Raw genomic sequence first — 17,054 nt, 5'->3', positions numbered from 1 at the left:
AGTGCTTGCATGTACTAAGCTCCAGATTTCGTCTGCAGTGGCACAGAGAGAGACCCTGATCACAAGCATGGTGGCTAACACCTGTAATCCCAAGCTCATGAGGCATAGGCAAGAGGGTGGAATGAATTCAAAGCCAACTTGAGCTAGACTGTGAGACCCTGTCTCACAACAGCATCTCCTGTCCAAGGTCACTGGTCATTCTCAACAGCACAAAGGCTGAGGCCTTCCAAACCAAACCACAATGGTGTCCAGTCTCCTGCCTCTACACTTTACTTTAGGGCACAGGATGAGACATCTTCTCAGTAAACATTTTAGACTGTGGCACACACTTCTAAGTGGTTGTTTCTTTATAAATCTTTAAAATGCACTAACCAAACCTAGCTGGGGTGATCACTGGGTAAGAAACCCAGGGAACAGTCCTCACAGCATCTTACCAATGAACTGTATTCCTTCTGTGGCTAGCACAGAGTGGAATAAGAGAGGGACAGTTCCTGCTCTGGACCTTGTGGCCATTGACCCTCAAGTGTTAGGTAAACAGAGTTGTGCCTCTAGGCTATTAGAACCACCCTCCTGGGGCTCTGATGCAATGGGTGGCTGTCAGGTGTTCCCTAAAAGGGCAGGCCAACTGACTTGTCCAAAATTGAGTCTAGGCCCAGTTCAACCTGGACTGTAGGAGAACATTTGGCAGTTAGACAAAAGCCAGCATTCCTCAGGAACTTGAGAGGCCATTCTACCAAAAGGAACCACTTCCCTCACCTCCAAGAAAGGGACCTATGGTTCTCCATCCAATTAATGCAGACCTATAGTGCCTCTTAGCATTCCAAAGTCCATGCTAGCACCCTAGTTGCCTCCCCATGCCCGGCCTTTTCAGCTACTCATCATTCTGACTCCCTCTCCTGCTTCTCTCACTGTGTTTCTTCTATTCTTTATCCCTTGCTATTCTCCCCTCTCTCAGATAGCTCTGGCCATGATCAATCTACTTTCTCTCTCTGCTCAAGACTCTTGCAGATGCCTCTGACTGTCCTCTCTCACACATTTTTTTTTTTTTTTTTTTGGTTTTTCGAGACAGGGTTTCTCTGTGGTTTTGGAGCCTGTCCTGGAACTAGCTCTTGTAGACTAGGCTGGTCTCGAACTCACAAAGATCCGCCTGCCTCTGCCTCCCGAGTGCTGGGATTAAAGGCATGCGCCACCACCGCCCGGCCCATCACATACCATGGAGTGGTTGTGTGCTCGGTTTATACAATGGTGACCGAGGGAGTGGCACATTCTTAGAGCAGGCAGCAGCACTGGCTCAAGTTATGCACTTTACGGTTACACTTCGGTGCCTGAGAGATTTATAAAACACAAATGCCTCTGACCTGTAAGCTCCACTTGCCTAAGGACAGGTAACTTCCTGGAATACTGAGGGCTGTTGTTTATGTAAGAGAACAAACCACAAAGGTTTTCCTTTAGTAAACAAGGTTGGTTGCGCCAAGTAGGCAGGAGGTACATAGGCAGGAAGTATAAGTATGCTTGCCCCCAGTTGGATGAAGGCAAGAAGCACGGAGCCTCATGAGTTTTGCAATTGATAGCCGTTCTCTGGGAATCCCAATTATGAACCTAGCCAGTGCCCATCACCCTAGCCAGTATTTAATAAAGCTTGCTTTAAACTTGACTCAAAATTTGTGGTAGTGGTCTTATTCTCACCTGGTGGGATTAACAAATCCTGTCCCCAACCATTCTACTACCTCTCTGGGCATGTGGAATTTTCCACTTGTTTCAAAGACAATTCTTACTATTTCCCACTGACCTGTGTGAGGCAAGGTAAAGCCAGACTCACAAAGATTTAAGACTTCAAACCCAAGAGAAAGTGCCCCAAAGGTCCACTGTCTCAGCTAACTCCTGAAGCCACAGGCCTCAAAACATGGCATCAAGAATGACTTTAAAAAGCCAGCTAGGTGGCTCAGCTTGCTGTCAAGCCTGGTAACCCAACTTTATCCCCAGGATCCATATGATGAAAGGAGAGAACTGACTATATAAATTAGCTTCATACACACACACACACACACACACGTAAAAAAAAAATTAAGATTGACTTTAAAATAACAGAAAATATCGCTTATCATTAAAACAAAATATTTGTTTAAAACATAAACAATGTGAAAACTAAAGAGAAAGACAAAACTGTGGCCACATCATCCCAAATACAACCCGGTGCAAGGGCATCCTCAGCGGCCAACACAGAGCCAAGGGAATCAGGCATCAAAGAAAGGGTTAAGTTTCCAGCAAACAGAGAATATCCGCATTCTAAAAACAGACAAGCATCAGGGCTACAAAAACAAACAAATGAGGGGGCTGGAGAGATGGCTAGGGTTAACCCTAACCCTAACCATTGTCTGCTCTTCCAAAGGTCCTGAGTTCAATTCCCAGCAACCATATGGTGGCTCACAACCATCTATAATGGGGTCTGGTGCCATCTTCTGGTCTGCAGGCATACACACAGACAGAATATTGCATACATAATAAATAAATATTTTTAAAAAAATGAAAACTGCCCAAAAGGCTATCTTCAACAAATAAATGGCACCCGGCTTTAATCCCAGCACTCGGGAGGCAGAGGCAGGCGGATCTCTGTGAGTTCGAGACCAGCCTGGTCTACAGAGCTAGTTCCAGGACAGGCTCCAAAGCCACAGCAAAACCCTGTCTCAAAAAACCAAAATAAATAAATAAATAAATAAATCCCACTCAAACAACAAAATAGTGTTAGGACTCTACGCTCTGCGCCCATAAAGACAACCCCACCCCCACCCTCAGCCCTCCCCACCCACCCCTGGAGGTTAGCTCCTGGTGCACCGTCAGGTCAGACCAGGTGTTCTGCTTCCCTGAACAAGGGCTTTGGAATCTTTCTGCTCAGCTCTTCCTGAGTTGAGACAATGTCCTCGGGCAGACTCTGCACCCAGGTCTAAAGAGTTTATTAGCCATCTTCTGCCCTGGCTATCAGCAGCCCCGTGCAGTCTTCCTGCCTGACTGTGCACGTGCCTGTTTGGGCCTGGGATGGGGGGTGGGAACCCATGGAACCAGCCTGAACCTTGTAAGCCCTGGGTGGATGAGCTGTGGCTCACTGCTCACCCTGTTCTTATTGTAGACAAGTAGGAGGTGTGTGAGGAGCAGGGTGCCTAGTCACGAGATGAGCATGTAACTTGTGACTCTCTGAGTTACCCCAACACTCTCCAAACTCACTTCCTTACTGGTCAGAGCACAAATAAGATGGTTGAAAAACTCCTTTCCATAATAAAGTGATTGCCTATTCTGAAGGAAAACAGAAAACAAAGCCAATGTTTGTGACGGAATCTGGATAAAGAGGGATCAGGCACCAAAGAATTGTTTAAATTACCAGTAAACAGAGTAAGCCCAAATTTGGGCCACCAGATCATCCTAAAAACAAGAGAGCATCAGACTTTGCTGCCAGAAGCAGCAGCAAGCCCAGCTGAGCCTCCTGGCCTGACCTCACTCCCCCCCACAGGACTGCTGTGTGCAGACTCTAGACCTCTCCTGTGACTACGAGCTTAAATCAAAAGCCAAGTATTACTCAATAAGCCACTCATCACTGCTCAGCTCCTCCCCAGTTAGCTCTGTAGACTCTTCAATCAAGATGCCCCTGGATACCAGGGAGAGGCTGTCCATGGTCCATGGAGGCCCAGGCTCCCAAGGTCACCCAGCACTGCTGTGTGCCTTTTACACATCACAATGGCCCTGGCTTACAAGCTGGCTTCCTCTCCAAGCTGCTCTACATGGCACCAGAAGTAGGAAGAAAAATGGCTGGGTTTGGGGCATCGACTCACACGCATTCACCCGCAGAGCCCCACAATGCAGTGGTATTCTCAAGCCCTCACAGAACTGAAGGCGGTTTCAATGATTAACCGTATGCACCAAGTGGACTGGGCAACTCTGTCAAATACTTGGTCAAACACTATGCTAGAAGTTGCTGTGAGGGTATTTTTTGAAGATTAACATTTACATCAGTGGATTTTTAGTTAAACAGATTATCCTGTTGGAATAGGTGGGCCTCAGCCAAAGAGCAGAGGCTGCAATACAAAAACACACAACCTTGCCACAAAAAAATAAAAAGGAATTCTGCTAGCAAACTGCCCCTGGGCTTGGACTGCAACTCTTCTGCTGCCGATGTCTACCTATGGATTCAAACTAATCACATCCCACACTCCTACGTGCCAATTCTCCAAATCAGGAGAAAGGAAGAAAAGGGAAAAGCATGGTGACGCATATCAAATCTCAGCACTTGAGGAGACTCAGGCCAGCCTGTGCGCATGTGCACCCCAAGCATGGTTCCTGGTGCCTACAGAGGCCAGAAGAGAGCATCAGACCCCCTGACGCTCACCATATGGGGTGTGATTAACTGCTGAGTACTCTCTCCAGCCCCCAAAACTTTCTAAACAGACAGTCTCCAGAGAAATAAAAAGTGCTGGTTTTACACAAACATGAACAACAGAAGTATAGCATTGGGGGCATCCTGGGCTATTAAGAGCACCATTGCGTTTCAGCCCCATAAAAAGACACTTTCACACATGTTCAGGACACACTGTTGACCAGCAGGGCTATGAAGTCAGCCATGATAAGCACCATGTCCTCTAGAGCTGAGGAGAAAAAGTGGCTGTGTGACAACTGTAGCAGCAAGGGTAAACAGGGGACTGTAGGCACATGTGACGTCACTCAGACATCATGTGGTGGATTTAAATCTCCATCCCACCCAGGCAGCAAGGGCAGACAGATTGAGCTCTGGGAAGCAGCGACCTGAGCCTGAGCATCAGCTTGGCTAAGTGCTCTGCCAAATCTCAACTCCGCAGAATCCTGTTCTTCCATCCTGGAAACCAGAAATAATACCCACTAACCTAAAACAGCACCACATGGGTCAGGGTGCTGACACAGCACTGCTCCCAGTGTGCTTGGTCTTTTGGAAATAGTCTCATTTGGTCCAGGTGCTGACCTTGAACTCTCTATGTGGCTAAAGACAGTCTTGAACTTCTGTTCCTTCTGCCTCCACCCACGCGTGCTCTGATGAGAGATATACACCACCACACCCAGCTCATGCAGTGCTGAGCACAAACCCAGAACTCTGTGACCAATGGAGCCACAACACCAGCTGTCGCAGTTCTTAGGTTAAGTCTTATTGTCACACAGGGTAGTAATCTCTTCTCTTAGGCTCTCAAGAGCCAATCAATGACACTCCACTTTTTCCTGAGCATCCTATACTAGTGCAAAGTTAGAGATGGAGGAAAGCAATTTCAAAGTACACAGTTTGATGCCAATTTTGCATTTTGTCCATTTAAGTAGACTTCCCCTAATTCTCAGCAGGGTAAGGTCATAAAGATTTAAAGAATGAATAATACCCCCAAAGAAATTTTTAAAAGTGCACACTATTATGCATATGGTGTGTGTGTGCATGTTCATATGTCACATTCATATGTTCCTGTGTATGCACACATGCCTTGGTGCATATCTGGAGGTCAGAGTTCAAGCTCACATCTCCATCCTGTCCTTCTACCATGTTTGAGGTAGGAGCTCTTGTTTTCCCTGCTATGTATTCCAGGCTGTCTGGTGTAAAGCCTCCACCTTCCACCTCCCATTGGGAGCACAGGAATAACGGGTGCCTGCTCTGCCGCATCCATCTGGGATGCTGGGGATTGGCACTCAGGTCGTCAGGCTTGCATGGCAAGATTTACCCACTGAGCCATCGCTCCAGCCCAAAACTCACTCATTTCACTCACTTCCTAGGAAATGGCTGGCATAACTCCCTCACCATGAGCTCCGGTGGGACTTACTTGTCTGGCGACTCAGAGTGGCCTGTATTCCTCCTTCCTGCTGGGTTCCTGCACACATCCTCCTCGTTTTCATCCACATCATCATCGATGCTCTTCACATCAAGCTTCTGGAAGCCCAGCTCCCCATTCAAAGACGCAGCATCCATTTTCCAGGAACTGCTGCTCTGGCTCCCATTGGAGTTTGGCCCAAAGGGGCTTTCAAAGGTTGATGTGACATTGATGGAGGAGCGGTCGGAGTTCTCCTCCGAGCTTTCTGTAGTTCCAGGCATCTTTTTTAAAGTGTTCCCAATGCTCTGCTCCTCATCATCATCATCAAAAGAGACAATGTTGGTCACCTTCTTCCTCCTCCTCCTCTCCCTCTTAGATCTGGCATCTGGCAAAGGAAAAGCTGTGATAGTAGACAGAAGGAAGGCCAAGCTATGCTCCCATGGGGGCAGCAAAGTCTATTATCACACCAAGAATAAACTGTGTTGGGGCTTTCGGGTTATGAGGTTTTTTGAAATAGATTTTTTTTCATACAATATACTCTGAATGTAGTTTCCCTAGCTCCCTCCCAGATCCTCCCCACCTCCCCACTCACTCAGATCCACACCCTGTCTTTCTTTCTCTCTTATCAGAAGACAAACAGGCATCTAACAATAAAATTAAGACAAACCAGAATAAGACAAAACAAAGAAACAAACAGAAAAAGCACAAGAAACGCACACAAACGCAGACACACACATTTGCACATAAAGATACAAAATCAGAAACCTTAATAAATAAGCAGCAAAAGACCTGTAAGATAAAAAAAAAAAAGCCCAGACAAAGCATTATGAGATCAAAAACTCCCCAAAATACCACTGAGTTTGTTTACAGCTGTCATCTACCGCTGGGCATTTTGTAGGATTTTTAAAAACTGTTTTTAAACATAGGTGTGTGTCTGCCTGGTGTGTGTGTGTGTGTGTGTGTGTGTGTGTCTGTAAAATATGCGCAGATCCTTTGCTGCTGGAATTATAGGCAGCTGTGAGACGTGGATGCTAGAGACCACACTCGGGTCCTCCGGAAGAACAGCAAACACTGGGGAGGACAGAGGTACTACAGGCAGAACCTATTACTGTTGTTTTGCTAACGTTCATATCAAATATTCCTCTAAATACTTCTGTTTATACCCAGAGGTTAGTGATTCTCTCAACTTTGGTCAGAGCAGTTTCTTTTTGTACTGGGCAGCATTCAATGCAGAGACTCATAACTGGTCAAAGTACTGAGAATAGGTCAGTGTGAGCGCTCATCCCTATGAGACATCTTGATCAAACCCACCCCGCCCCACAAGGCTTAGCGTACATCATGAAAAAGGAGGCAGGGGCTGGAGAGATGGCTCAGAGGGTAAGAGCACTGACTGCTCTTCCGGAGGCCCCGAATTCAATTCCCAGCAACCACATGGTGGCTCACAACCATCTGTAATGAGACCTGGTGCCTTCTTTGCCAGCATTGTATGCTTAATAAATAAGTAAATAAATAATTTAAAAAAAAAAGAAAAGAAAAAGGAGGCAGAACTAATGTAAGCTCCAGAAGGCAGGGAGGAGTGCTATAAGATGACGTCTGCTGGACATGATTCGGCTGTTTTAGTAATGAGCTCACAAGAGCAGTGATTACTGCATAGGACCAAGCCAGTCAACACGCCAGCGTGGTGGAGGAGGGGGTCAAGAGGCCTTACCCTATCTGAGGAGCTACTAACAGTCGATGGCTGCTAGGGAAGGGAGTGTGCATTTTCTTCAGGGGGCTGTGCTGCAGAGAGATTTTATATACAAAGAGGAAATGAAGGTGGGAAGAAAAAAGGTTAGGGGAGGGTGGGAGGCAGACATGATCACAACACAGTGCATACAAGTATGAAATTGTCACAGAATAAATGAAACACTCTTTTTAAGAAAGGCTAAGAAGAAAAGTTCTGAAGGGAGGGCTAGGGAGCTGGCTCAGTAGGTAAAGTTCCCACTGCACAAGCAGAAGGACTTGAGTTTGGACCCCAGTACACAGTGGTGTACACCAGCAACAGCTCCAGCCCTGGGAGGGCAGAGACAGGCTGATCCCTGGAGCTTAGTGGCCAGCCAGTCTAGACAACTGGTAAGCTCTGGGTTCAGCTCAGAGATTCTGACTCAAAACAAAATCAAGGGGTACAGCCTTAGAGGAAGACAACCCACAATGACCTCTGACCTTTGCACTTACATACATGTGCAAACGAAATGCATAAACAAACACACATACACAAAGACAAACAGACAAACAGAAATAGACAGGCAGACAAAACAGAATTCTAAAAGTGGGGCCCAGTGGTTCAGGGGCTAAGACAGGAAGATCCAAGTTCAAGACCAACATGGGCTGCAGAGTCAGTTCACAGCCACCCTTAACAACATATACAATAAGACCTTGTCTCAAAAACAAAAAGTAAGAAAAGCTGGGGACATAGCTGGCAGAGCACTTGCCTAGTGTGTATAATTTTCACTAGAAAAATATTTTTTTTTTTAATTTTAAAGTGATGGCCATGATTACTGCCTTAAGGGATTTGGGAAAGACGCGGATCAGGATTTAACCCCCCAGGTTTTGGTTTCTGCTATATAGCAACTACCAACAACTCCAAATGCTCTACGGGTATCATCAGCTTCTGGCAAACCTATCTTAACTGAACCAGTTCCCCTTGCCTGCCCATAGTCAAAGCTCAGAGCTACCCTCTTACCTCAGGCACTACTTAAATCGCATCCTCCCATACAGGCAAGCCCAAAAGCGTTCTCTCTGAAGCAGCCCATGCTCTCATTCCATATACAAAAACAATAAGTTGTTTGTGTCATTTGTTTTTAAATATCACCCCTGCCCATCCCCAAGAAGATTAATCAGGTGCTAGCAGAGTCTCAACTCACGGCTGAGCACAAAACAGGAGGAGGAGGAGGAGGAGAAGTAAGTGCTGGAAGAAGACCCACCTGGCTTCCTACCCTTCCTGTTGGGTCTCTCTCACAGGGAACGAAGACAAAAGCAAACACCAGGAGACTGTGCTCCCCGGAGGAGAGTAACAACCATCAGGTGGGTTCCTCTCAGCCCTACTCTCATTTCCTTCTCACTGGCCCTCCTACGCCACCTCGCGGGCCCCTTCTGGCTCACCAACATTGACGTTCTTGGAGATGACAGGCAGAGGGTCAGTCTCCTGCTCCGGCTTGATGAGAATAGAGACAGCAGAGGATGCTGTGATCTCCCTGAGAAGGCTACTCATGCCCTGCGTGGACTCCTTCAACAAAGACGTCATATTCTGTGTTGACTCCTTTAAGAGGTCAGAGACAGTGGGAGCAAATTTGCTCTGCCCATTCAAATCCTTGTTGTCAATGTTAATTGCAAAGAGTATGGAGTTCAGACCTGCCAAAAAGGAGGGGGAGGAGGTTACAGAGCTTGCTATCATGCAGTCACACCTCCAACATCAGCAAGGAGACCGTCTAAAGGGACATAAGAGGACAAATCTCATCTTCAGCATCTATAAAACCATCTGAAACTGGCATTGGCAGATAGAAGTTCATATGAACGGTCATTCCACATTCCATTCCTGGGTGTCAAAAGACAAATAGAAACAAGAACCACCCAGGAGAAGACTGTGGAAGAAGTTCTGGAGAGAGGCTGCCTGGCCTGAGCCACAGAACAGAAACCCTGGTCAAGCAACCTGCCACCTCCCTGAGCTCTAGTTTCTTTGCCTGCACAATGGCAACAACAGTAACCCTCTTGGGATTGTGAGCACTAAAGATTTCACCTACTGAAACTTCAAGAGCTCAGTGCGTTCCAAGAACGCCATTACAATTGCTTTATCCAAGAGTGACACCAGCATCCTATGGCCTATAAAGAAAAGCATGGCCAATGCCTGACTTTCTCATCCCTAGATGAAACTAACACGACCCTCGATATGTAGACTTAATGTCAGGTTTTAGAAGAAAAAGTATGTAAAAACAAAGACTTTGGAAGAAAGACAAGCTATCACACTGATCACCCTTGAAGGGACAGTCGAGCAGCAAAGGATTTCTCAAGCCACAACACATCGATCCAGGGCCTTGCTCCATGCTGATAAGCCACATACATGGCCTTTTCTGTTCTATGGCTCTCTTGAAGCCCTAAAAAGAAAATCGAAGAGCATTCTCACCTCACAGAGGAGGAAAGAAGAGGAACAGAGTGATAGGATTCAACTGACATGCAGCAGAACCAGGAGTCAAAGCCCCATCCAGTCCCTTCACGGCTCACCTGGCAGGTCACAAGCCAGACCTTCAATCTCATGCCTCATCTGCATGGGGATCAAATTCTAGATAAAGGGCCCCAACTTAAGAAGCCAACAATACACTTCTAATCATGGGGACACCGAACATCACAGAATGCTTGGGCAATAAATGCACCCCAGAGCCTCTCTGTTCACCAAACTTCTTGGGACTCAGCACCCTTGCCTCAACCAGGCTTACCAGCTGCCATGGTAGGGAGCATGCTGGACCTTTCTTCATCCATCACAAAAGACCAGTCTTCATAGAACGTGCTGCAAGGCAAAGAGAAGGGGAAACTCTTAGAGAAAGGCAGTTCTTGGCATTCACACACTGGCTAATGATGCCATTGATGGCTCAGAAAACACCAGGCCTGGCTGGTCACCCAGAGGGAATTTTGTTCCTCTCCACTCTGAAGCTTCTCACTAGAAACAAAGGTTTGAATGCACAGATCCTACAACTTCCTTCTTGGTCCCCTGAGACCGTGAGCTTTAGAGGACTGAAATAGACATATGCAAACATATTTATAAAGAAGCAGAGCTGAAGAGGACAGAGGAATGGACTCCACTCAACAATGTAACCCGGAGAAAGGAAGTCCAGGCTCACTAACAGGGTTTACCTGATTGGCTAATACAAGAAGAGATGATCTCAGAAGCAATTACAGAGCTACAGGGCTCCATCAAGCAGGGCATCCACTTATAAAAATTGCTAGGCTACAAACCCAAACTCCAAGTTAGCCAAGGAAAGGGCTGGGAGGGTAAAAGGTCCCCGTGGATTTCAGTAGCAGCTGGGGAGGCTCAGTGGAGGCTGCGGGTAGACAAGGCAATCTAGCCAATCAATGATACAGCGGGGCCTAAAAGCAGGTCTCCCAAGTCCAATTTCCAAGCACTCTATATGACTCTTAAGCAATAAACCACCAGAGTCAACAGTGCCAGGTGACAGAATTCTAAGTGCAGTTTCAATAACATCAATTCAGTACTGAGTGGCCTGCAGTTCAGCAAGAGATGTGAAAAACCAGCTGCTGATGTGACCGACTACAAGGGGGGGGCAATGGGACGATGACAAACCACCTTGTCAAGCTGGCATTTTGACTGTACCCAATTCCACCACAAATTGGAATCATTTGAAAATCTGAACTAGCTTTCATACATGTAGATGAACCTTGAGTGTGAGTGTGTGTGCCCATGAATGTGCTTGTATATGGAGAACATCTGAACTAGTTTTCATACATGTAGATGAACTTTAAGTGTGAGTGTGTGTGCCCATGAATGTGCTTGTATATGGAGAACATCCTCCAGTATAATTCCTCAGGATCCATTCACCTTTTTGGAGACAGGGTCTCTCACTGTCCTGGAGATCACCAAGGGGGCTAGAATGGCTGGCCAGTGACTCCCCAGGGACTGCCTGCCTCTGCCTCTTTATCACTGGGACATGCACCACTGTGCTAACTCTTCCTATATGGATTATGGTTACTCTTGTTTTAATTATCTTTTTCTTCTTTGTTTTATTGTGTATGCAGGACGTGTGTGAATTCAGGCACACAGGTAGAGGTCCATAAACAATTTTCAGGAGTCAGTTCTCTCTCCTTTCAGCATAGGATTCATGGAATCTGGGGGCTGAACTCAGGGGTCCATGCCTGTGTGCTTAGCAAGAGCTTTTACCCACTGAAAGCCATTTTAATGATCCTAGAGCATTTTGTTTTGTTTCTTTTTGGTTTGTTTTTCAAGACATGGTTTCTCTGTAGCTTTTGGAGCCTGTCCTGGAACTAGCTCTTGTAGACCAGGCTGGCCTCGAACTCACAGAGATCCGCCTGCCTCTGCCTCCTGCTGGGATTAAAGGCGTGCGCCACCACCACTCGGCTTACCCTAGACCATTTTTAAGAATACCCACAGAATCACTGGTAGAATTACCAATAGAAGAAACATTACAGGGTACAGGGGAGCATTGTCTAACACACACCAGTACTGAGTTTGATTTCCAGGAAAGAAAAAGTAAAGCAGAGAGAAGGGATGGTTGGGGGGACATGACTGCAGATGCAAAAGGGAGACCCAAACCTACAAACAGGTGGGAAAACTGGAATCAAAGAACTGTCAAGTGCTGATCAGAAGCCAGCTTACTGCATTAAGGAAATCTCAGTGTCACCTCTAGGTCATGCCAACATGGAAGTGACTCAAGGTGGCAGAGAGGACTGACCAAGGCCACTCGGGGCATCAGGTGACATAAACTGTGTCTGGTCTTCTACCCTTACAGGGAAAATGACTGCCAGAGCAAGACACCATGACAAGAGAATCCACCAAGCTAGGATTATCTCTATGAATATTATGAGCGGCTTAGTTTTTAAGCCAGTGGCTTCTGCACCAGTTTCCGATATTGTAAGGAGCTAGCTGGCTAGAACATCTTCAGCTCGGTCTAGTGATCTCCTCCACTGCTGAGGGGCTGCTGGATTATAGGTGTGGCTATATGACCCTCCCCGCCAATGAGTCAGGAGAGGAAGCATCTCTGGAGGCAGAAACCTACTCATCAGAAGAGAACATGAAGAAATAAAAGTAGCAACTTACTACAATACAGTCTGACATTCTGACCTGAGTAAACTTTATACTCAAAAAAAAAAATAACACATGAAAAATGAAGCTTTTAATAAGCACAAAACACTTTCTTCCTTAATGGCCCATATTCTGAGCAGGCCTAGTCATGCAGGTCTGTAATCCCAGCAGTAGAGAAACAAGCCAGCCTCGGTTACACAGTAAAATCCAGGCCAGCCTAGACTACATGTGAGACCTTGTCTCAAAATAAACAAAAGAACAAATACAGTTTCCGTCTCTTCGGTCAGTTTGGGATTGACTAAAGAATCCCAAATTAAAACTCGGTGGAGGGAGGACAATAGCTAGGCCCTGATCACAGTGAGCACTGACGGAGCGCTGGTTGTGTGTGCCACACAGAGCTCCTTCCAAGCACTGGCACTGGTTCTCCCACCAAGGGAATGGCTAGCAGGGCTGCAGTGGGAAGCTCCCCTTCTCCCCCGGTAGAAGACTAGGAAAAAAAGCCTGTCCTGCTGGGTACCTGAGCCTGGTGCGGTCAGCCAGGAGCATGTGCAGGTAGCGCTCCAGGGAGTGCTCGTTGAGGGCACAGCGCAGCCAGGCCCGGCCTCGGCCCACATCCGCAGTGATGTGGTGCAGGGAGTAGAAGCGTTGCAGTTCGTGCTTGTTGAGGACCTCCTTCACGTAGAACCAGAACACAGGCTCTGGGGAGAGGGCAGAAGCACGTCATGGCTTACACGCTGTCATTTTCAGAGCAACAGTCCATAGGCAACTTTATGGAGTATAAATGGCATTCGTTACTTCCTTAGACAGATGAAGAAGAACAAAGCAATAATCAAAAGTAAACAGGTCTCAGAACCTCCCACCCCAAGACCACCATTCCTAGATAACATTTTCAAACCTTCATTCCAGTCTTTTTTATTGCACCTATACAAATATCACCATTTGTGGCAGCTAAATGATGTCCCCAAACACGCTAGTCTCTGAAACCTGTGAATGTAGCCGGAAGCAGCAAAGGAGTGTTGGCAACTCTGACTATGGCAATTCCCACGGACACAACATATTAACAAGTGTCATCATAAGAAGACAGAGAAACTGACCCACAGGGAAAAGGCCATGTGGCTAGGGAAGCAAAGATTAGAATGCTGGCAGCCAGCAGCAGCAGAAGCTAGGAGAGGTGAGAATGGTGGCGACCCTGCAGTGTCAGCAGAACCAGCCTACCACTGTCATCTTGACCTGTCAGGCCAATGAAACTGACCTCAGACTTGCAGCTCCAGGACTATGAGAATAAGTCTCTGTAAGCCGGATATGCTATCATGCATCTGCAGTCCTGGCTAATCAAGAAGCTGAGGCAAAGAGTGTGGTTTGAGCCAAGGAGTTCAAAGCTAGCCTGGGCAACAGAGCAAGATCCTATTTCAACAACAACAACAAAGAAGTACATTGTATAGTGTATGATGTAGTATATACATATAATTCTATATCTTGATTCAGTTTTTTCTCCCCCCCCCCTTTGTCTTTTGTGTGTTTGATTGGTTTTTGGTTTATCAAGACAGGGTTTCTCTGTGTAACAGCCCTGGCTGTCCTGGTATTAGCTCTGTAGACCAGGATGGTCTCGAACTCATAGAGATCTGTCTGCCTCTGCCTCCCAAGTGCTAAGATAAAAGGTGTGTGCCACCACAGCCTGGTTTGATTCAGCTTTTTCTAAATCATGAACACTTTCAAGATTCGAAGGGCCTCAGAACAATTTTGTGTTGTTACGTATTCACCCAGTGTTCTGAATACTGAACGTGATTTTTGGCAGCTTCCTGGTAGGATATAATTTAGATCTATCTTGATTACAAAGAATTCACTACATTGCTGTTTCCCCTCACACACACACACACACACACACACACCCTTGATCATGAATAATCACCCTCATTTCTATATCCTCAGGAGAGCTTCCCAAATGGTCAACTATTTGGTATAATGACAGGAACAAATTTAAGGTTACGGGAAGGCTAAATAAGGCTTGTTGAACCACAGATAGCCATTCTTACTGGCATCTCTTCAAGGCTACCTTTCTTATCCACATTACAAATTATTTGGGAGTTGAAATTTTAGTGACCAATTTTCTTTACAATATTGACTCATTGACACTTTCTCATGCTAATGTCAGAACTACAATGACAGCTGTTAGCTATTGAGTATTAACTGTACACCAGTCATTGTCACAAATTTCATAAGTGACCTCACTCAAACCAAGGCCATTTTATTCAAAGCAAGGCCTGGACAAGTTTCACCTTGTCCAGTTCAACCCTGGAGGGGTGGGGATGGTGCATGCCTTTAATCCCAGCACTCGGGAGGCAGGGGAAGGCGGATCTCTTGAGCTCGAGACCAGCCTGATCTACAGAGCGAGTTCCAGGACAGGCTCCAAAGCTACAGAGAAATCCTGTCTTGAAAAACCAAACAATACCCCAAAAAAAAGCAGCATACATGAGCTGGAATGTGGTTCCTAACACAAGCCACTCAAATCATATTTGCTTCTGTTGCCTTCAAAACGAGCATGTTTACAACTGCTTGATTTATTTCTAAGTGGAGCAGAGCCAAACAGGTTCACAGGCCCCTCTGAGAACATTAAAGTCACTGAGGTTTCCTTCCAGATTAAGAAGTTCACTCTAACTCTTCAGCTCAACTGACCTAGGTTAACTGTATCATCCTAGTGAGTTTCATCTTTGAGGGGCATTTAGTCCAACACACAGGACAAATGAGTGACAAGATCATTCAGTCACATGGCCACAGAGCCATGCTGAACCTCAGATTCCTCTCCCATGAGCACAGAATAGGTGGGTCTGGAACTATGGACTCACTGGAGAAAAGGGCAGGTAGAGTGTTGAGCACAAGACCAGGCCAACCGACCAACAATGGCAGCCTGAAGCAAGATAACCAACACCCATGGCTGGCGAAGAGGTACTGTGTAACCTCTCTCTCCCTTTCTGGGTTAGTAGCACCTAAATGTATAGATGTAAGAATTCTGAACTCTGGTTGTCAGGCTAGGTGACCAGAGCCTTTACAGATGAGCCATCTCCCTGGCTCATTCTTCAGAACAAACTTCCCAGGAGAAAATGCAGTTCACCCTCAGTCCTCATGTAGCAAACTCATCAAACACCTGCCCAGAAGAGGCTGTGCCCCTGCTGGGCCCCTGCTGGGCCCCTGCTGGGCCTCCAGGAGGGAGGGAGCTCTGAAGACAAAGCTTAGGAAAGTCCTGAAAGTTTCTGGATTCACAGGGCCCCATCTAAAGTCATAAAAACAGCAAACACCTGCCGGGCGGTGGTGGCGCACGCCTTTAATCCCAGCACTCGGGAGGCAGAGGCAGGCGGATCTCTGTGAGTTCGAGAACAGCCTGGTCTACAAGAGCTAGTTCCAGGACAGGCTCCAAAACCACAGAGAAACCCTGTCTCGAAAAACCAAAAAGAAAAAAAAAAAAAAAAAAAAACAGCAAACACCTAATGAGGAGGAAGACTCTTTAATGGAGCTGCCGCAATCTGGACAGAAGCACGGGACGTGCAGCTTTGTCGAGGGTGACTTTTCTACGACACATTCCCCTGAGTCAGCCATGATTCTATAAGTAACCTCAATAAACTGTGGTTCATCAAACTAGACTTAGGTGCAATCACTTTTTGGCCTGTTGTCAGTTCCCTATGGCTGTGAAAAGACATTTGTTTATGCGCAGGGAAAGTTACATTCAAACACCAGAACAGGGGATTCTGGGGAGAACACTACCCTCAGCCACCAAGTAACTCTCCCTCTGACCTTGAACACCAGTAGCACTTTACAGTGAAGAGTGTTTAGCTCACCATGAGGATCCTTTTCAAGCCTGTCAATGATGCGCTGATGATAACGATTATCCCAGCAGGGTTCCACTTCAGAATTAATGTGGTCTATTTAAAGGGCAGTTCGCCTACCGTTTAATGCAAGCGGTGGCCATAATTTAATTTGGAAATCTATACCAATCTGCTTTGAAATGTGGGGTAAGTTCCAGAGGCATGCCAGGCTTCCACTCCTCAGAGCACTGAAGCCAGCAAGAAGAGAGCCGGGAAGGGGTACCAAAGTGAGCTGTCTGAGGGTTGTGTTTGCAGCTGACTAACAACAGCTTTTAGCAGTTTCTAACAGGCCTCGGTTTTTACTGGCAATGCCAAGACGTCATATCTTCCATAGGTAGAGAGGACAAAGTGCTTGATGAGCAAGAGGAGGGCCCAAGTTCAGATCTTCAGCATCCACATTACAAAGCCAGAGGTGCAGCTAGACATGTGGTGTACGCCTTTAATTCCAGCACTTAGAAGGCAGATGCAGGTGGACCTCTGGGAGTCAAAGCTAACATGGTCTATGTATGGTGTTCAGGCCAGCCAGAATACAGGGGTGCACCTATAACCCCTGCAGTGAGAAGGCAGTGACAGGAGGGTCTCTGG

At 46.6% G+C, this 17,054-nt stretch overlaps 1 protein-coding gene across 2 annotated transcripts in view; it reads right to left on the bottom strand.

Annotated features, from left to right (window-relative positions):
- Snx29 (sorting nexin 29) overlaps positions 1–17,054 on the bottom strand; it is a 412,124-nt gene that overhangs the window by 343,053 nt on the left and 52,017 nt on the right. For both annotated transcript variants that reach the window (XM_041676439.1, XM_041676440.1), the window contains exons 5-8: positions 13,130–13,310; positions 10,274–10,344; positions 8,946–9,194; positions 5,817–6,189 (exon numbers count right to left, since the gene is read on the bottom strand). In XM_041676439.1, coding sequence (XP_041532373.1) covers positions 5,817–6,189; positions 8,946–9,194; positions 10,274–10,344; positions 13,130–13,310 — 874 coding nt within the window. The remainder of the gene's footprint in view (positions 1–5,816; positions 6,190–8,945; positions 9,195–10,273; positions 10,345–13,129; positions 13,311–17,054) is intronic.

The sequence above is a fragment of the Microtus oregoni genome, unplaced genomic scaffold (genome assembly GCF_018167655.1).
Source record: "Microtus oregoni isolate MIOR12 unplaced genomic scaffold, Mior012 000027F_ref0000203, whole genome shotgun sequence".
Lineage (NCBI taxonomy): Eukaryota > Metazoa > Chordata > Mammalia > Rodentia > Cricetidae > Microtus > Microtus oregoni.
Note: the sequence above shows the minus strand (reverse complement) of the source record. Positions and strands in the feature narration are given on the sequence as shown.